Genomic DNA, 21,833 nt, shown 5'->3' with positions numbered 1-21,833 from the left:
TTATTCCCCACCAGAAGATTTCTTTTGTAAGAACATATTCCTTTTGGTCTTGATTATCAGCACCCCTTCTTTGTCCTGTATTTTGGCTACATAACCACCTTCATGAGCATAGTTTTCCCCTGCACTCAAGCTTCTACTCCTGTCTTCAAAGATGCTGCTGTCTTGCCTTGCTCAGCAACATACAAATTGTTTTTTTCATTATACAGATGAAGTCCAAATAACACAGATCAATAAATACATCAACTTCTTCAGATCCTTTTCTCCTAGGATGCTTTACAGATATCAAAGTTATGTTAGAGGTGCCAGGCACATTTTCTTAAGTGTAAAGCTACACCTAAGTTTCTACATATGGTCACATCCCCCTCCTCAATCTTTAGCATAAAGTTTATCTTCCAAGAATGTAAGATGCTCATGTTTGTCCCTCTTCCAGTAGATGTGAACAAGACGTGATACTTGATAAGCACTAACATAAGAATTATGGGTGATATTTCTTTATGGATATTATATTCCACTTCAAACAACTCTGTACCCATTTCCTAAGAAATTTAAGATATTCAAAAATGAACAATTAATTCATCACCTTTAGCATTCCCATAAACACAGTATTTCACAATATCTCCTAGATAATAATACGATGCAAACTTCAAACAAAGACTATCCAGCATGAGGAAGACATAAATAACTTTCCTGAGCAGTAGCTGAAGTGTAAATAGAACACTTGGCTAATCCTATTTTAATTACTGCCACACCGCACTTTCTAATCTCATATTAAACATGCTTCATTAAGGCAAAAGATAGTCTAGATGAACTTATTACATAAAACAGGTTATAGACAAAAAAAATTAATTAAGTACAGAAATTCAATGCAAGACACTAAACTAATGCGCAAAATCACATTTGTTAACTGGTCTTATACATTAGTTATAGGCCATGGAATGACTTGTATATTACTTTTCTGAATTTTGTATTTTAAGCCAATATCCTCCAATACTACCTGATGTTGCAGCCAACAGAGAACATTTGAGATAGTTTGTACTCGATATCTAGAAAATGTTATGGTAATAAAAAAGACTAAGTTTTGCCAATTTTTTTTATCTTTAAACAAGATCAACAGACTTCCTGCATTTCTAAATTTACTCCTCATTTTACTGCTAATTTGCGGTATAATTGCATTATTTGGGTATAATTCACATCACATGCCACTTTAAAGTCTAATCAAACATCCCCTCCAAACACCACGCACAACTCCCAAAAAGCCTACAGACACTTCCAGCTTCTGAAATAGGATTCCTGGACAAGATGCTGTAGATCAAATACAATATCAATATTTAGCCAATAGTCACATGATAAGGAAAGAAACAGCCAGATACAGTAACTGGGGCTTGTCTTAATCCAGATTTTTACTTAAATCCTTCCCACAACGGTACTCTGTCAGGGACTACATCCAGATCTTGTTCAAGCACAAACTCACTAAGAAAAACATTCATTTCCACAGACTGGACAAGATACAGACATTCTGCTCTGTGTAAGTATTCTGCTGCTGGATGAATTAAAACAGAAATACAACACAATGAAAAGAAAGTTATTTCCAAAATGTTACAAACTGGAAGTTCTAAATAAAGTCAGAGAAAACCCTAAGTAGATTACTTGTCTCCTTTAGGGTTTAGTAACCTCTGACATGCAGAGCATCTGGTACGCCAGCAACTCTAGAAACCCAGAAGTCCTGAAAAACATGCTCCAAAATTTGTTAGTAGCATAAAGTCAAATTCCTCCTCAATGTTACTTACTTAAAGCATTTGACAAAGCAGCTCTGTGATGAGAGAATGAAAAAGTTATGCCAGATCTCAGAGTCTGGTAACATTCTTTAAAATGTACCCTTGTTGAAAAAACGCCCATAGATACTGTCCTGTTCTTTTTTTTGTTTTGTTTTGTTTTAAACTGTGAAGACAGTTCAGGGGAACTTTAGTAACAGCATTTACCTGACAGAATTGGAAGGGTAAGTACAGGAAGCACTTCACATCTTCTACTCAGAGTCCTTTGCAGGCAGCAGTAACACTGAGAACCTAGTGATTTTGAAATGCTTGCTACTTGGCTATTTTTTCATTAGCAGCAGCTAATGGCGTTATCAGCAGATGCTCTAAGAGGGGTTACCACACCAGAAGGCATCTCTCCTCCCCCGAGGCAGGGTGTAACTACCAAGAATGACTATGAGGAACAGGGAAGGAGGCTGCTCAAAGCCACCCCTCCTCCCGGTACCCGCGGAGTCTGCAAAAGGACAAACGACACACTTCAATTCCATCACACAACCACTAAACATATTCATATGTTTATAAAGAAGAACTGGCCTAGAAAGGCCTACAGTGTATCCTAACGTACAACCAAGTATCTGAAAAAATGCACTGTACAACTTCAGTATAAGCTATTTAATTAGTTTGAGTTGCCAACAAGAATTGCTGCTATCTAGTGTCTTTACAGGATTTTAAACTTGTTCTCAAATATTTTGTTAAATAGGCATATCATTTTAAAATTTTGTAAAACTTTAACATTAGAAGCTGCCTTTTGAAGTTTTGTTTAACATTTGCAGCATTTTTTCGCTTTTACAGGCCTGCAGGATGTTTGCCAACGGGGCTCTAATGCCAGTGCTATAGCATCCAAAATGCTATTTTAAGCCATTGCTGTGCTGACCATTACATTTTTCAACCACGAGAACAGCTTCCTGAAAAATAACAACTGTGAATAAGTGTTTTTGTTAATAAATGGTGAATATATTTCTTCTGCTTACATGACATCTTAATTTCTGACCTATGCTTTGAAAGAGCATGGCAGTTGTTACACTTTTCCCTACTTAAAAGGTGCAACGACCTCAGCTTTTGCTGCTCCATAAAGTCAATAACACACCATTGCATCTCAGCTAGTTTTTAGCAGCCATGGTATTAACTGCAATCATTCACATTTCTGCAAGCAACAGTCAAGGTATATAACATGGCCTTCTTCCATAACTCTGTTTTTCCATTTGACTTCATTAGTTTCCTCTCCTACCCTCATACTTCAATATTATTTTCAATAAAGTTTAAATAAAAAGACTTATGTTTTAGTTTAGTTCTAGTTTGGAATAAGAAGGTATGGAGCAGTATCCTGTCTTCAATAGTTGCAAGCACCAAATACTCCAGAAGTCACCAAAAAAAAATTGAAAGTAACAGGTAGAGCAGATCTAACTCAAAAATGTACTTGCTTCTTCCAAACTGGCTAGAAGTAGTCCCAGAAGCTAAAGCCAGAAGTCATTTAATATTCCATATACTATTATAATGCTGTATAGTTTCCTACAGACGTACATACACATGTACACGTATTTTTTTAAGTATTGCTAATTTCTAGGCATCCACAGGATCACATGGCAATGAACTCCACAGACAAAACCTTTCTTAATATTACCCAAGACAATTTTGCATGTGTCCTCTTGGTCCCTGACTATTTGAGGGTACATAAGGTCCAGATCTTGTTCTACACTAGTTCTCATTTATAATTTAAAGTACAAAAAGTGTTCTCATAGCTTTAGGTTCCTTAAGAGTCATTGTCCCAATCAGAAGTTTGATGTAGGTTTACCATTCAGCTTTAGAAATTTGTTTCTCGGTTTACATATTACTTTGTCATTCCATTTTGAATTCCTGCTAAGCCTTGTAGGTCATCTTTAGACATTTTTTTAATTTTTTTTTTAAATACAACACTGCACTTGAATTCTGAGATGTTGTAGGACAGGCACACTTAACACAATTTTTATGTCCTTTACAGAACTCTTTGGAGGACTGCTTGTCACGCTTTCAAAGAAAATACTTCCATCCAATAGCTTTGCAGGCACTAAAATAGTACATTCTAAATGTTTTAAGTATTTAGACAGCAAATACAGCGATTAACGATTCTAGAGACTGGATTCTGACGGTCAGGCACATACAAAAGGTGACGATAACTCCTGCTAGCCACAACTCTCTGCTGTAACGTGTTAATATTTATTTTTCTCCTTCCAGCGATCACAGTACTCTCTACAAGCTGAAAATATCTCCATGAAAATCATAATCTACCATTTACATGTTAAAGTCCAATGAAAGAAAAAGGTTGCTCAGTTACTTCACTATGCTGCAGCATACGCAAGCAGCACTAAGAATCTAAACATCCCAAAAGCAGAGTCAGTGTAACCTTACAAAAGATGCTAATCCACGCTTTCACAACAAAAAGGTGACTCAAGGAATTTTCAATGCAGTACTATTTCAGAGATGGCGTGCTTCATTATTAACAGGATACATTCTCTAGAGGAACATACAGATTACTATCCTGCTTTGCTGTTCTGTTTTTTCATAAAGTACTAAAAACATTTAGGATTTTGCCTGATTTAAAGCATCACCATCTTAAAATCAATTCAGAAATCGCATGAACATCAGACAGTGGCTCCTTTAGTACCATTTCTTCTGGTCTTTGTTATAAAGCAGGCAGCAAAGTGTAGCCCCAACTCACAACGAGGCCTTTTAGCTACTATCCCATAATTAATAAGAAGCTGCATTCCCAATAACTGCGTGTACTTGGATCTAACACACACATACCTGATACCATTTCAAAAACTAAAATCATTTTCCCAACCAAAAAACGAAAGAAAAAAAACAAAATCACCATCAAAACATTTCACACCTCCTTTCCTCCCTCATCTCTCTCCAATCAGATACGTGCTCAGCAACTCCTCTCTTTCACAAGCAATTACAGAATTGGACGGAGTCTCACAAACTTGGAAAGAAAGTAAAGAAAATGGAAGCACATGCATATCCTGCACCATTCCCTGAGCATTTATGAGTAACTTGCCTTTTCACCCAATTTAGGATATTAGGCCTACTAAAGAAACACTTGGCAGTGCAATATGCTGATCTATTCTTAACATAATAACCTCATTCAATAGAATAAAGAGGTACATTTATACTTTGAATTCATTTGAGTGCTACAGTAAATTATTTAACAAGTACTTAAAATATGTAGTAATTAACTCATAGTTCCTTTCACTTTATTTTCACTTGGTCTTATTTTGTAAGAATGCAAGAAATGAAACCATAAAAGCAGTAATTGTTCCTTCACTCAGCAGTAGGTTGGTCAGTTGGTTAAAAAAATACTTTATATGTTCGGATATACATGTACACAGATATGCGCCATTCAGAATTTTAGACCAAATAATCTCCAAGAAAATTAATCAAAATGTTTAGCAGAAATTTCAACTTATGGCCAGCTCAAGATTTTCATTCAACAGCTTATAACATGAACAAACCATAATGCTGAATTTAAAGTAATTATTACTGCAAACTCCTTCCCTGCCAGATTTCAGAGACACTCAGAGCTTGAGAATCCTGTACTGCAAGTGACATCAAAGGACAGTGACAATTAATACCTTGCACAAGTTCCCACACACATGACAATCATTAAGCATCCCGAGTTGTTCTGATTCCCCTTACATGCCTTTCTATAGAGCAGGCATTGCTGCACAAACCCTTGCAAAATCCTAGAGGAAACAAAAGCATTCCGCTTCTGCCTGGCTCAACCTGGACGTAAGAATTAAGTTGCTGTTTGTAGTCCACAGACAGATCTCCTCAGAGAAACACTGAATCTTTTCACACAGTACAAAAAGACATTATGATACTTTGACACATATACATACATCTGGTAAAACTACCAAACTGAAAATAATCTTCCAAGAAATCTAGAGAAGTTAATTTTTTTTACTTATCCCAACTCAGAGGCAATACATGGCAAACAAGTCACTCAATTCAGATTCTGCCCAAGACATTTTTTTCTTGCTCTTCTTTAAGAAGTGATATATTTCAAACTTTCAGTCACAACAGAAGTCAAAGCCATCATACATAAGATAGTGGGCTTATTTTTAATAACAATCTTCCTTACTAGCTACAACAGCACTTAAAACCACAAATTCAGTGTGGTTACATTTTTAATTATTTTATTTCTTCAGTTTCTTATACGTAAGTTACGACTGCTAGACACCATATCTTTCATTTATACACAACTGTGACAGAATTGGGCAAAGTGAAGGTCAGAGAAAGCTTAAAAGGCATTTAAGTTCTCTCTCATCTTGACAGGCATCCCAGCCCTCTATATTGCACAGGGAGTTCAAAGTTACTGGAAAAACATTATAAGATATTTTTGTTTACAATGATTTAAAGGCAAATACCATTTATAAACTAAGCACAACCAACATCTAACAGATACTAAGTTCAGAAACTTAATACTTTAATCAATTAAAAGGACTGCGGACAAGATATGTATGCAATGAAGATTAACACTAGGACTGTTACTGATTCACGAGACAAAGGAGTACAAATAAATTATCAGCAACATCTGCAAAAAATGATGCAACTTATATTTGATTTGCACCTTCTGATCTTACAGGAATGAACCCACTGTAACGCTGAGAATACAGAAATAAGCACCGACTAACACCAGGGCATGCTGAAATCACCTTATCTGCATAACTCATCTTTAAGAACTACACTGCAGTATAGTAGTAAAAAAAAGCCATTATTAAATGCATGAAGCCACTAAGCCTGTTTTTGAATGCATATCCACATTTTCAGCAGCTTTCAGTACTATCCCTAAAACTTAGCACAGTACTATGATACTGTTGCTTAAGCAACTGCTGGATAAGTTTGTATATTCATTACACATGAAGAAATCAGAGCCCTGAAAAGTTCTTGCTGGATATCCATGCTACTTAAAATAACAACAACAAAATACAAATGGAAGTACTTAAATCACACACAAGCTCAAACAATTTGCTTGGGCAAGTGGTTCAGCACACTTGAGCAGCAGGTTATAAAATACATGACAACCAACTTCCAGTTGCTATCAAATCTATACCTTACTAGAAATACTGTCTACACTTTTTTTTTTTTTTTAGACAGACTGGGGGCCCACTTGCATCTTTCTGTTAAGCCTGAACTTCTGGATGATCTTCTGGTGCCTGTTTTAGCAATTTATAAAGCTGTACTCTTCCTATACTCAAAAGAATGGGTTATTCAAAAGTATATAAACAGATGATCACAGTACCCCTCAAGTTTTATTAAATACAAAGCACAGTTTTCTGAAAGTTTCCTTGAGAAAAACAAACATCAGTTGTACCTGCATTTGTTCTCCTACAAGCATTAGTCAGCTTAAACAAAAAGTGTTCCATCCTTAATGTTAAAAATCCTTCAAACTGCTTTACTTCTACCTGAACTTCAAGCTTGAATGCCTACAGTACTTCAATATACAACCTGATTGTCAAAAGTACTCAATATATGAAGATTCACAAGCACTACACACCTCATGAAAGCTGTACAGTAAACATTTAAACACAAAGAAAAAAAAAAAACACATAAAAAAACCCACAGCAACACACATTGGTCTGAGTGCCCAAATACTGACGTACCTACCTGTGAATCTTTCACTCTTAGCACAGTAGTGAGAGCTTGACTTCATATATACATACAGAACAACACTTAGACTGAGGCATATTCATACGTTCATATAGCCCAGTTTATATTTTTTTAAATAATTCACATAGCATTATTCTAAACTTACAGTAGTAATATTCAGGCTCAATGTACACTTTCATTTTAAGTATCATGATAAAAAGACTAGTGGAAATCTGGAAAATTACTAACAATAAAAAAGGTTTCAATATCAACAGCAGTAAAACAACTTGGATGAAATCAAGACCTGTAAGTGTAAGTTAAAACTGTGGAGTAGGAAAAAAAAAATCATCAGGAGTCATTTCTAAAGTACAAAAAATAATGCCAAAATAATTCCAAGGAAATGTAATAACAAATTAATTGCTTGCTCGAAAAAAAAATGGTGAAGAAAGTTTATTGTGACTTTCCTGTTCTACCAAGTGTTGAAGATTTTACTTTGAAAGCGTAAAAAACTTCATAAAATTGAACAAGTTCAATTATTATAGCATAATATTGTATTTGAACTATGATGAGTATTGTTCTTTATCCTGCACAGCACCTAAGTCTGAAGTCCTCATACAGTAGGTGGTAGCAAGTAATTTAGTCCATAAGGTAACCAACAATGATAAAATACCTAAACTATCACAAGTGATACTCTTTAGCATTTGCATGTATGGGATCATTACAATCCCTGCCTACCAAACATGCATAACCTCTAAATCTCTCTCTCAGGAAAGCCTGTCCAGCTTCAGTGGAAGATGACTTTTGCATGTAACTGCAACCACAAACCAAATCCCACTTCAGACACTGATAATACGTAATAGGTGTTTGAAGGCTCGCAGAAAAAGAGCTGATAAGGGCTTCTACACCACAACCGACTATCTTTGCTATTTGTTAGCACATTCCAAAGACAGACCAGGAGTTAGTGTTGCAAGACATTAAAGCCAGAAGGATGATCAGGTGCTCCAGTTTGATACCATAATTATGCTGCACTTCCATCATGCAATTCGTAACTCTGTGAATGCTTTAGAACAGGCTAAAATAAATAAAGTGGTATCTCCAGTCACTCAAGTGCTCTTTCCATCATAGCTTTAGGCTATGGTTTCTTGTACAATCACACTGAGAATAAACTAGTTCCTTATTTACAGTGATCATTACCATGAAATAATATACTGAATAATCCTGCCCTTAGTCTCTGCTTAGTATGCTGTTAAAGCATGTTTTTGCTTAATAGCATTGCCTTTGGTGGCCTAAGTGGAGTTAAATGAAAGGTATAGTCCCTCTTTCAAAAAAAGTTTTCAGTCATTTATTAAAGTATAACACGTATCACACACAGCACATTTTAGCCTCATAAATTAATCAAGAATAGAGAGAACCAGTGCATTAAATCAATGAGAACAAAGACATGCTATTCTCTTCTATTCTTGTTTACATTTCACCTACACCAACTGCAAACCCAGATCACAAATTATTCCCAAAGAGGTCATACCAAGAATACACTTGCCATTACACTCATATTCAGATGTGCGCAGTTTGGAGCAATATTACTGTTTACAGCTTGGTCTACCTCCTAAGCTGTAACAGAGTTCTGAAAAGGCTTATTTATAATACTTTATTACCCTCTGAAGTGCACAGCGTTATTGGGGGAGAGGTTGTAGCATAGATGTGCTACCTATCTGCATGTCTTTTTACTTACACTTAAGGAAGGTATAACATATTAACGTTTTGGATTGTTTGTTTGGTTTTTATTATTTTCCCCTCCTGTCCTTGTGATTTTGCTAACTTACCACTGTTTCTGTCATTATGCTGTTGCAGCATTATCTATTCACAGTAACTTGCAAAGGCTGAAGCACTTGACTACCAATATGGAGACTGACAGATGGATAACTCTAATTTCCAGACTAGCCTGTAACATTAAAAATGCAGATCCTGAGACAGACACAAGGACTTCTTTTCAACATTACATGTTTTAAAACCTTTTGTTTGTTTGTTTTTACATACACAGATGATTTAGTCTGCTTATACACTGACAACTTCCAAAGAGCAGCCAAAACTGTACAGCTAGGGAATATTTTCTGGAAATCACATTATTAGTTTAAGAGGCACATTTCCTCAGTATCTCCAACACTTTGCCTTATCTTAAGTACTAAATCACTGCTTTTACAACCCCCTGAAATCTGCTGGTTCTTCCTGTCTTTAAAGACAACTGCAATACCAAGCACTGTAGCAATCCTTAGTTCAAAGAAAACCATGGCATGCAGAAAATGCATCTGTTAAAGATACTAGAAAAAGGTCCATTTTAACAGGTATTGCCACCTAGAGCTGGCCAGAAGACATACAAGCCCCAGGCACCTAAATTCCTCATGGTTCTCTACTTAAAGCAGAGAGCTAATAAGGTCAGTTCTGCCAACAGTAGGTATTTTATTTCTTCAGATGAAATGAGAAGCCAGACTTGTCAGCGTAACACAACAGCAGCCACAATTTCTTTGCTAAAGTGCTCTCTTTTTACTCACGTAACTTTCCGTTACTGAGGGTAACTACTTTTTCAAGTTCCATAAATAGTCCACTTGAAAACAGGGAGATTTTTTTAAAAGTCAGTCTCCTAGAATTCAAGTTATGCAATTTTCAAATTGGTGGCAAGACTCTGAAGCAAGTTGAAAATATGAAAAATGGAAAATAACAACACTGGCCCTAGGGTACAACTAAGAAAAAAAGAAGAAAAATAACACTATAAATTCATGCTAAGTCACTGTAAATCGTTTGTTGTGAAGTATCTTCCAGAAGTATCTTCTCCATTTTTCATCAAATACACATAAGCAAAACTTAGAAATTAAAAAAAAAAAACACTCTAAACCAGCTTACAAAATAAAAATAAGTATGCAGAAATAATGTTGAAATTAAACTTCCAGTTCTACTTCAGTATGTTCATTCACTACAGCTTACTAACATTTTCAACAAGTATTACATTACATCTGTAAATATCTCATTTGCACTCGATAAGCCTTCCTTCAATATACTTGCATACGTGATGAAAATTCATCCAATTTCCTGACTGTACTGTCACTTTACAAGCTAGTACTAGTTATTACTACTAGAGATTCTCAAAGGCTGCTCACAAGTCTTTCAATTCTCACATTCAGCTTTAATCTCCCAGCCTCTCTGCAGATTAATAACAAGCCAAAATATCCATCCTATAAATATTTCCTCCATCTTTTTCTCTGTATAGCTGTAAAGAGATCTTCTAATAAAAAATTATCTTAAAAAAAATTGAGAGATTGTCAGATAACAAAGAATACTTCAAACCTGTTGGTTTTATCTGTTTATCATCACCTTTTCCTCCTTCCTCTTTTGTTTCACCACTGGATAAAACACACAAACAGGTGAAAAAAAACCCACAGCAGACTAAAGAATGAAAGCAACTTGACAGGAAATGCTGTCAAGGACAGGGACACAGTTATTAGTTCTCTTGTCCTTCATTCACAAAATCTCCTTTTGAGTAATGGTAAACAACGTTTCAGATTAAGTTATTTTTAAATTCACTTACAAAAGCCTTTATAAAACCTGTAAAATACATCGATTTCTTTTTTTCAAGTTCTCACTTCACAGGCCATTTAAGAATTTCACAAGTCTGTACAAAACTTTATTGCAAGCCTACATACCATAATAAAGCATTGTCTACAAAGATATAAAATTCATTTTGCAACAGAGTGTAAATACACAAGAACATTAATTGCAAAGTAAGTACCTATTTTTCCATACTTGAGTTTCAAAGGCATAAAAATAAAATAAATCCTCTTCTACAGCTCTAGAGATGAAATACTGAGCTCAAAAGACCATGTCTAAGATGGACAGGATTTAATAACTGAACTGAATAAATCAAGGTAACTGCTACAAATCCAACAAGCTATGAAGAAATATGCAGTAAAACAAGTCCATACCAGGATTCAAGCTAAGGAAAAAAAGATACTTAGCATCTAAAAAATCATGGCATACATTTTTCTGGACTGAAATATTAGAAGAGATGATGAAGCGATCAGCATAAAAACATCTATGGTATACTCAACAGGCTGAAGAGAGAGTAGCCAGAGGACCTAGGTCAACCTTTTTTTTTTTAGTACAGAAACTATAATGGCATTATTTGTATTCTCTCTTTAATAAAATTTGCAAATTGATTTTCCATACAGCACTCTGCCAAGCAGTTCATTTTTAATATCTCTTATTTCAAGTCATAGTGAAGATTAAAAAAAAAAAGAAACCACACAAACACACGCCACAAAAATACAAACACACACACACACACAAACACAACAACAACAAAAACAACCACACACACACACTGGGGAAATAAAGGTTACAGTTTTCAAAGCAGATAAACTCCACATTGTCTACATTTAAAAGGCCATGCTCTGACAATAGGTATAGAAAGAGCTGAAAATGGTATTCTAAAAACTGAACAGGGCTAAAGACTTAAAGATACTGGCGTGTCTTTAAATGCAATTATATATAGGTTAAACTAAAGCTAGGAGTTAATCTAAACAAGGTATTACATGGGTCAGATGTTTTTTCAAAGGCACATTAAATGGAATTTTACAGCTTCTTCACTGGCCCAATTATGTCATCACTTACTTTCTCCTGCCTTTTCCCTTGCCAGGGTTAGAATCACTTGGGATGTATTGATATAAATAATAATAAATGAGTGATACGTGTGCACACATAAGACAGAGAAATGGGGATTTTTACACACACACATGTATTCACAGTATATTCACTTCTTAAATGTTTCTGTACTTTTACAATACACTACCCTTTACCTCCTGTAAAAGAGGGAATAATGTAACCGTCAAGAAAACTCTCAAGAGAACTCTAGTTAAAAACATCCAAAGGCCAGAGAAGTGAGAAGCCAAGCAAAGTAACAACATATCTTGCACTACCTTTAGTAAGTGATGAGGTCTAACTTCCAGACAAAAAGAAATTCCAGAGTCAAGATGAAAACACAAGTAACACTTTACCCTGATATCCCCTGGAAGCAGAAACAGAAGCAATCTTGCTAAATTTTTTATGTTCAGGAATATACATAGGGACAAGTTCAGCTGTAAGTTGTCTAATTGTACAGAAGAGTAACCTAAACACTACTGCCATGCAAAAACAACACAATTATTTTTGGTCTCCATTTAATAGGGTCATATCCTGCTCTATGTAACCCATCTAAATGATTTTCCAACTGCAGCTAAACAAAAGTATAGGCTACCTGGAGATGACAGATTGAACAAAGACGCAACGCGCATGGGAGAAAGGATATGATCTCTGGCTGGCCAAATAACAGAGGAAGAGGGTATTTCTGGCTATTGTTACCCTGAGGGATTTAAACATTCTGGAAAAAAACTACCAATCATGACAAACAGCTAACATATGCTCTTAAAATCAGGGTACAGTCACATGCTAGATTTCATTTTCCAAAACACTGAGTATCAATGAGTTTAGGATTCTCTTACGCAGCTAGCATCTCCTGAAAGCTCTGGGGGTTTTTTTGGTTGGTTAAAAAAATTTATATATACACGCACATATATATAGACACCAAACACAAACATGACCTATTAAGAGAAGGGTTAGTGTCCTGGTTTTCGAAAGACAGAAAGAAAGAAAACAACAACAAAAAAAAGTTTCCAAGAAAATTGACTGCTAGTAGCATAATGGTGACACTGTGGGCTTTAACACCTCAGTCTGTCTTCCACCACCTTCACGTACTTATTGACTAGAAAACATAATCAGAACGAAACAGTGCTGGAACTTGTCTTCCAGTACTCCTGGAAGACAAGCTGCTACTCATTATAGCTCTCTGGCATCTTAGAAAGACATGATGAAAGCCACTAAGGCAGTCAACACCTCATGATCAACATAATCAGAGACTGCTGACAGAGTACTTTCAATATAAAGAAAAGAATCCAGTCTCCCCCAGCAACCCTTTTTTTTTTTTTTTTAAATAAAGTCTGGCCACTGATACCACTCTTGATTTAAGTTATGGCACCAGGAAGATATTTAAGAAGTACTTCACCTCCAACTGCTATGAAATTTTACTCATGTTTGGTTTTATTTTGCCTCCTCACCTGAGTCTCAGTTTTTCTTTTCTAGGGTTCTTTTCTGGGCTATCCCACATTCTCAAGGCAGGCTATTTATCTTAAAGTTACTTCCCCCATTAATGTAGTTTCTTCTTGTACAACAAGTTCTTTGGGAGAACCACCACAGTCTTCCTATCCATTTGTAAATGCTATCACAAGAGGTCCTCAATGCAATGAGGAATTCCCACGTGTAATTAATATCAAACAACTGCACTTTTTAAAGCTGCCATTCAGATCGCTTCAACCTGCACATGCAAGTGCCTTTCACAATAGACGCTACTTCTTTGAACACAGTCAAAGAAATTAGAATATTCACATACCATTAAGACCAGCTAGTGGTCATTTATTTGAAAAGGTGAAGGCGGGAGAACATGAGCAGCTTCTTATTCTGATGGCACAGAACTGGTGCCCCAGATTGAAAGGCTCACCAACCCTCCGCAGGCCTGAGCGGCTCGCACAATGGATTAATGCTTTGAAGCAAAACCACCAAGACCAAAATTGCCCCAAGTTCAATTTAACGAGCCACAACAGTGTTGTTGAACCTCCCTTTTCCCACCATACTCATTTGCCTAAAGCGTCTCTTGGCTGTCAAAGAGAAGGCTTCTGCATTCACCACAGACTCACAACTGGTTCAACCTGAGTAAAGTCAGTACTTGAAAAAGTGAAGCCGAGGCAGGATGAAATGTAGGCTTGTGAAGAAAATAAAATCTACCTAAGAATAAATATTAATTATTTCAGTATAATAATCTAAACTACAATCACCACTAGCATACCCACATTCCACAGTATTCTTTTGTCTTCCTCCATACAATGGGAATATACACACTGTCACAGATAGTTAAACACAATTTACCCACGCAGTAGTTTCAGAGCATAATCAATACAACCCACCCCCTCAAGAGAAAAACAAGTATTTTAATATCATACCTACGTATGCTGAGACCTGAGAAACATTTTTTCTAATTAAACAAAAGCATCACACCACTTCATTTCACAGAATGGCTGTAACAAGACCTGCAAGTTAGTGCAAATCGAACTACCAGTGTTATCTCTTCTTTTAATAAAGTTGCAGGCAGTCTTACCTCTCATCCTCACCATCTACGAGGGGCGTTGTCAACGGCAGCACCTTCAGCGGGAAGAGGGAAGCAGAGGATGGCACGTTGCTGCTACCGCCATCTGAAACGGCCGATGCTCCAACACCGCTCTCGCCGCTGGCAGCTTGAGGTAAACCCACCAAGGAAGGTTCTGTAGGGCGCCTGCCATCTTCAGTTTGGCTTACAATTGATGGAGCTAGAGATTGTGCAGGGAACTGGGTAGAGCTGAGTGGCATCTGCTGCGGCACACTCTGTGCCACCGGCATACCTATACTTGTTGATATCAAGGAAGGCTGGCTAACACTTTGAGCCAAATTCCCATTTTGCACGGCCGAAGCTTGCGCTATATTCTGGGGCTGTCCCAAACCTACAGAAGCAGAAGGTATGCCAGGAGGCACAGCTGAACCAGCTTGACTCGGTGCAGGAACAGTACTAGCAGAAGGTATAGGGCTAACCGCAGGCAGCTGCTGGCCTGTCATCCCTTGGACTACAGATTCCACTCCTTGTGCCTGCGGCTGTACAGGTAACAAGGTGTTTTGCTGAGCAATGACCATTTGCTGAGGAAGGCCTGAAGCACCAGCCTGTAATCCCTGCTGCATTATTCCTGTCTGCACAGGCTGCACTACTTGTGAAGATGGAGGAGCAGCCGTTGACGGCATAACTGGAGGTGGAATTTGGTTTGCAGCAGACGGTGGTTGCACCACAGCAGCTACGCTTCCTTGCTGCCCAACATTCAGCACTTGACCACTGGTACCTACGCCTGGTATCGCCGCTGGGGCATGTGCAACAGGCTGGGCTGGGGCAGCAGCTGGATGTGCTTGTACTGAAGGCTGCATGCTCTGTGCCTGGGCAACAGAAACCGGTTGCCCTGCTCCTACTCCAGTAGAACTGGGCTGCATAGCAGGGGCTGGAGTCTGAAGGATCTGCTGATGTTGAATGTAGTCTGGCATAGCCCCCGTAACAGAGTTTTGGTTCACCGGCTTAACGTGACCTGTGGCCATCTGCATAGGAACCGTCTGCTGCTGCTGTTGTTGTTGCTGCTGCCCATACTGCAACTGCTGCTGCTGCACAACTGGCAGAGTCTGCACGGGCTGTGCCGGCTGAGAATACGGTAGCTGCTGTTGAGCCATACTTTGAATGGCAGGTTGCTGGTGGCCCAGAGATGGGGATACACCTAGTATATTAACTGGGGTTGGCTGAACCCCAGTAACAGTGGTTAGACTGGCCTGTGCAGGAGGTTGGACCCCTGGCTTCTGCTGTGGATAGTTTAGTTCTTGAGAATGCAGCTGGACTTGTGCAAGCTGCGATTGAGAAACACTCTGTGGTATACTAGATGTTGGAATCGCCGGAGGAGCAGCACTGCTAAAATCCATCTGCTGCGGACCCACACCTTGAAACGCTTGCTGCTGTACCACAGTAGGTGCTCCCATTTCTCCGCTTCCCACACTTTCTGTATAGTGACTCAGTGTGCTTACATTGCTGCTAACAGAACTCCCACTGGTGCTCTCCCTTTCAGAAGTCGCTTCAAGCGGGTTTTGTTTTATCGTCTCTACTGCTTTGTTTACTGCTACTCCTTCTGAAACCGCAACAGTGTTTTCCTTATCATAGAATTCAGTGCATGTCCATCTACCTTTTTTGAAAGGTTCAGAACTAGAATCTAATTTTACAACCCTAAACCTTGAGGTGCCAGATGCAGGCTGCTGCTGGCTTGATCCTGCTGCCATTCCTGCAGTTGGATTAGTAACGTTGTTAATGACACTAGAGGAAGCACTCGTACCATTGCCAACACCACTCAAGATATTCACATTAACATTGCTGCTAGTTCCAGACAAAGCATTCACATTACCAGTACTCGTGATGTTGCTTAAATTTATAGTACCAAGCATGCTGCTTGCCACGCTAGAACTACCACCACCCATATTATTTAAGGTACTAGTTCCAGTAGCAGGACTTACACCTAAATTGCCAGGAGTACTTGTAGTGCGGATATTAGACACGACAGATGCCGGGGAACCAGTGGATGATGCAGCAGAAACTGGTGCAGTTGATATAACATTGTCAGAGCTTCCAGTTGTTGATAGTTTTCTAAATGATGGACTGGGCGGCGGTCCTCCAGAAACCGGGGCACTGCCCACCCCAGGATGCGATGGATGATGGTGTCCATGATGGTGGTGGTGAAGATGGTGGTGGTGATGAACATGATGAGGGTGAACACTTCCATTGATCACAACACTCTGCTGAGGGTGATGAGGCAGAGGAACATGCTGCTGAGGAAGATGAGGCTGGTTTGGAGAAACAGCCCCAGGAGTTTCTGCCTCTTGGAAGTTATTTAAAGTCTCTTCAGAGGAGCTCCTCTCAGGTTCTCCCAAGTCAGTAGCCCTGGATAAAGAAACATCCAAGATTTCTGAAGATGACAGGTCTTCAGTGTGGGACTCATCCAGGTCATCGTAGCTTTCCGTATCCTCAGCTATGCTGTTATTGGAGCTCATACTGGCTGATATTTGAGCAGGGGTCACGCTGGTAATTTGGAAGCCACTTTTCTTTTTCATTTGAGCTCCAGTCTGTGCAAGAGGCTGTGGCTGGAGCTGAGACTGCGAGAGGAGGTTCAGGCTTTGTGGAGGAGGGGGTGTCGGCTGTGGACCCGCTGATGAAGATGCTGCAGGAGACGGAGGCGGCGGCTGGACCAGCAAAGGCGGCTGATAATCCTCAGCAGAGAGGGCAGCGCTCCCAACGCCGGTACCTGGTGCAGTGGGAGCAGTAACGCAGCTGCTGCTACTGCTGCTGCCCCTTCTAGGAAACATTGCCGGGTGCGCCATCTTCCTAGCACTAATGTCTGCGGCTGAGTCAGGCTGGTGCATTGTATCGGGTGTATTTTAAGGGTGCATTCCCCCGGTATGGAGAAAGACAGACACACACACACATACACACACAGTTAGCTTAGCGCCCGCGGCGGGCAGAGACACCACGCACAACCCCCCCGGCTCCCGCAGAGCACGGGCTGAACCGCCTCGACACCGCCGCTAACCACCCCCCGCCCCTCCCCTCCTCCTCCGCCCCTCCGAGACAGGGAGGGGGCGAGGGCCGGTCCTCCGCCGCCTCTAGATTAGCGCCTCTGAATGTGACACTTCCAATCCTCCGCCATTCACTTTCTTTCTCCCTCTTCCCCCCCTCCCCACCCTTTTCATTCCACCTCCACCCCCCTCCTCAGCCGCCCCCCGACTGCGCCTCTCCCGGAGGAAATGCCCCGCGGTAGCCGGCCGGCCCCGGGGGGCGAGCCCCGTCCTCCCCGCGGCTGAGCCGGGCGCCGCGGCTCGCCGGCAGAAACGCCCTCCCCACGGCGGCCGCCGCCTCCTCGGCGGGGCGAGGGCAGCCGGCGGGCCCTCAGGGCAGCCCGGCGAGGCGGCCGGCGCCCCTCGCCATCACCGCTGGAGTAGTAGGAGGAGGAGAGCGCAGATACGTACAGGACTGGCGCACAGCAGGGCGGCAGCGGCAGGCTGAGCCGGGCAGGGACATCCCCGTCAGTGGCAGCCATGGAGCTGAATCATTTTGGGTATTAAACAGACGGAATAAAGAGCAAAGAAAAGCAGCAGCAGCCCAACGAGAGAGTCCATGAAAGGAGGAAGAGAGGGGGAGCCAGCCAGGCAGCCTCTCTCTCCTCCCTCTGTGTCTGGCTGTCTCTGGAGAAGGCTCCGCTCCGCACGCTCTTCCTTCCCCCTCCGCCTCCTCCCCCTTTATAACAGGCGGCTCCCGCTCTTCCTCCGCAGAACCGCGCCTGAGATCAGTCCTCCTCCCGCCTGCGCGTCTGCCCCGTCCTTTCTTCCCTCCGGGTCTCTCCCGGCTTCCCCGCCGCCGCCGCGGGTCTCTCCCCCTCCCGGCCCCGTCTCCTCACGGAGCGCTGTAGGAGGGCGCTGCGCCGAGCTGCAGGGGGGAGGGGAAAGCTCGCCAAAGGGGAGGGCAGGCGAGAGACAACGTAAGATGGCGGCCGCGGCGCATGCGCGCCCCGCTGGCAGACATAAAGCCCGTCTGGCCGAGGCTGACGGAAATAGACTCGGCTCGAGTGGCGGAAATTGCCGAGCGCTGCCGAGCCTGGGGAGGGGGATGGGCGGGGGTGTCCCCGCGTGGCGGCGCTCCTGGCTGGGGAGGGGGCGCCGGGTGGGGGCACAGCGGTGGCCGTGGTGGACAGACAGACAGACAGACAGACAGACAGACATCTCGCTCCCTGCTCTCCGGTCGCATTGCTTCCCCCAGGTGCCCCTCTTTGCCGGGCCCGCAGCATGACTGTGCCTCACATGACCCGCCGCCTCCCTCCCCATCCCCTCAGCTCCGCTGCAGATTTATTCAAGTTATTCATCACCTTCTCGTTCTTCCCCTCCCTCCCTCCAGAATATTCCTGCCCGTTCTCTTTTCCCCACACACGGAGGCGCCGCGCTCGGGGGCTGGCTTCCCTTTTAGTGCCCCGGGCAGGGGTCGCCGCGTTTGACTCCCCTCGCCCCGAAATGGCCGCCTTCTTTCTCCCCCCCTTCCAGGCGTTCAGCCGGGCGGAAAGGCCCCCGGGGCGGGACGACGGTGTCACCGGGAGGTGACTGGAAGCTGCGGGCGCTGCCACCGCGGCGCTGACGGGGCGGGAGCGGCGAAGCCGGTGCTGGGGCGCGCACTGAGGCGGTGCCGGGGACGCGGGGCTGTGGCGGGGCGGGAGCGGCACTGGCACCGGTGCCGCGGGGGAACGGCGGCCGCGCTGAAGCGCTGCTCCAAAAATGATGCTGTTCAAAGGTATTTTTAAGTTAACAGATGGAATTGAGGTGAAATCACCGGCATCCTGCCGGGCAAGAAAGACCCTCGTGGCCCTCCTCATAGTCAGCTGGCAAAGCTCGACGAGTCTGCCGTGGCAGCAGTACTCTACCTCTCCCCTGTCCCAAACTGAGCTTCTCCTCATCGTGGAGCAACAACAGTCTGATCTCTGAAGAGGCTCGATGCATATAGAATGTCCTGAGTTGGAAGGGACCCGCAAGGATCATCAAGTCCAACTCCTGTCCACGCATATGACAACCCCAGAGTTCACACCATGTGTCCGAGGGCATTGTCCAGTCTCTTCTTGAATACATGGTGTCCACCAAGAGATTTTTCCTTTGCATCCTTGCAGCTGTTAGCATGCATACAGCTGTGAGTACCCAGCAGGTATCTCTTGGCCACACAAGCCTGATGGATTCACGCCATGGGCATCACTCCAGCTCTATTAGCAGGACCGTCCAGGAGTGCTCTCAGAGTGCATTAGATTGGGGCATCCTCATTTCCTGTGGAGCGGGAGACAGGTTTGTACCTTTTCCCCGTTTCTTAAGGGTGTGCACCAGTGCCCAGAGATCCGCTTACATTCCCACCTCCCAGCAGCATGTCCTTGTCTCCAAACACCTGTGTGTTGGTAGAGGTGCCTGAGATCGCTGCTTTGAAATCAGTCCACTTTGCATGGAAGAATAAAATGACTTGACCGGCTCAGTCTAATTCTGTAACCTGCCTACAAAACCCAGTCATTAGGATAGTCAGCAGGGCGAGGAGGGGGAAAACTGGATTTGGGCTTTGCTGCAGTGAATATTTAAGTGCATCATGAAGAGCAGCAGAGCTTTAAAGGGAGAAGTTGTGAGAGTCCGAGGTATTATATCATATGGCTGAGTCATTAGAGAGTTCTTGTGGGAGATGTAAATGTTAGTTTCTCCAGTCAGAGAGGAGATTTGAGTCTCCCATACTCAGTGTGTGGTGTTTAATCACCAAGGTACTAAAAAAGCTGTTTTCCTAGCTCCATTTCATGAGAAGGGTGAAGGTTCATGGTCATACACACAATGGGAGCTTTTGCTGCCCATTCCTGAATTTCACCCTTCCATCTTGCCTCTCCCTGTTAACCTAGCTTATCTAGTTCTCACTCAGTGTGGGGACAGGGCTGGCGTGGAGAAAATCCTGCCTTTTGCAGCTTAATTCCTTTTATGTCTGGAATGCAGACATTCAGCTCAGGTCTCCGGGTACCTGATAGGTAGACTCGCAACCCTTGCTCCTTCTGTGGTTCTTGGACACTACCTGTATACAGACAGTGCCAAACACTACAAAGTGATCAACACGTAATTAAATAAGATTCTGCTTTTTCTGAAAGCAAGACAATGTTATTTTTTTAAACTGATAGCCAGGTAGAACAGCTTGAAGACCATACTACCTGAACATGAACTCCCTACAGGAAGGAACCTCTGTGTGACCCTCGTGGATTGCAGGAAAGGATCACAAAGGTGCCCATGATCTGTCTGCATCTTGATGCCTGATGCAACGCTGAGGCCTTATATGTGTCTTTAATGAGATACTCACACCTGTAAACATTTTTTAAATGAGATCCCAAGGTTGCAGGCCAACTTCCATTATAAATTCCTATTCTGTCTGCTTTTAACTTTCTCAGAACTATTTCCTTGAGGTATTAAGTCTTCTATGATTAGCCTCAGCTTAAAGATTATTTTTTTTGAATGTTTGAACAAAGTACAACTGCTTTTAAAGCACATAGGCTATGAATACAGATGAATATGTTTTGAACCTTTAAAAATCTGTGCAAAAGTAACTCAAAAAAGATTGAGCTATGAAGTTGTGTGGACCTAATAGGCATTAACAATCCTGAGGAAGAAATAAACCAGCAGTACTGTAATTGGTTAAATGTTTGGTTTTGCGCATACTAACTGAATAACTTACATTCATTTTGAAATAAGTCAGTTATCTTTGGGGCTATAAACTTCTCAGTACAACACGTGAAACAGTTATTTAAATTGATTCTACATCGTTCTCCTCTTATATAGGAGAAACTGAACAAAAAAATGAAATTCAGATAACACTGATAACTTCTCTGCATAATGTGGTCACTGGTTAGTTAATAATCCAAATGGCAGTCTAGTCTAGACAAAGCACATCTGAAGGAACATTTAAAATTATTTTCAATGCTGTCTGTAAATATGAATGTCATGTTACACATACCCTTTTTCATTATGTATATGCTTATACTTCTCTTGCATTTTTTGTAAGACACTCTAAGCATGAAAATGGGATTCTCAAATTAAAGATTTTAATTCATTCTCATATCCATCAAGGTTCATGGAATTAAAATTAAACCATTGAAACTGGTAATTTAATTG

The 21,833-nt window shown here is 41.5% G+C and overlaps 1 protein-coding gene across 12 annotated transcripts in view; it reads right to left on the bottom strand.

Annotated features, from left to right (window-relative positions):
• The window catches only part of TSC22D1 (TSC22 domain family member 1), a 94,461-nt gene extending 75,795 nt beyond the window's left edge, over positions 1–18,666 (bottom strand). For 7 of the 12 annotated variants that reach the window (XR_010470760.1, XR_010470761.1, XR_010470763.1 and 4 more), the window contains exons 1-2: positions 18,144–18,641; positions 14,671–17,531 (exon numbers count right to left, since the gene is read on the bottom strand). Coding sequence is in view for 3 of the 12 variants with exons in the window: in XM_065054325.1 (XP_064910397.1) it covers positions 14,671–17,498 (2,828 nt within the window). In the remaining 9 variants the exon portion in view is untranslated. Of the gene's footprint in view, positions 1–14,670; positions 17,541–18,143 lie in introns of those variants that run through there. The other 5 variants (XR_010470776.1, XR_010470778.1, XR_010470775.1 and 2 more) reach the window with 3 other exon arrangements.
• Between the last annotated feature and the right edge of the window lie 3,167 nt (positions 18,667–21,833).

This window comes from Columba livia, chromosome 1 (genome assembly GCF_036013475.1).
Source record: "Columba livia isolate bColLiv1 breed racing homer chromosome 1, bColLiv1.pat.W.v2, whole genome shotgun sequence".
NCBI lineage: Eukaryota > Metazoa > Chordata > Aves > Columbiformes > Columbidae > Columba > Columba livia.
The sequence above is the reverse complement of the archived record's forward strand: the minus strand, read 5'-3'. Positions and strand labels throughout refer to the sequence as shown.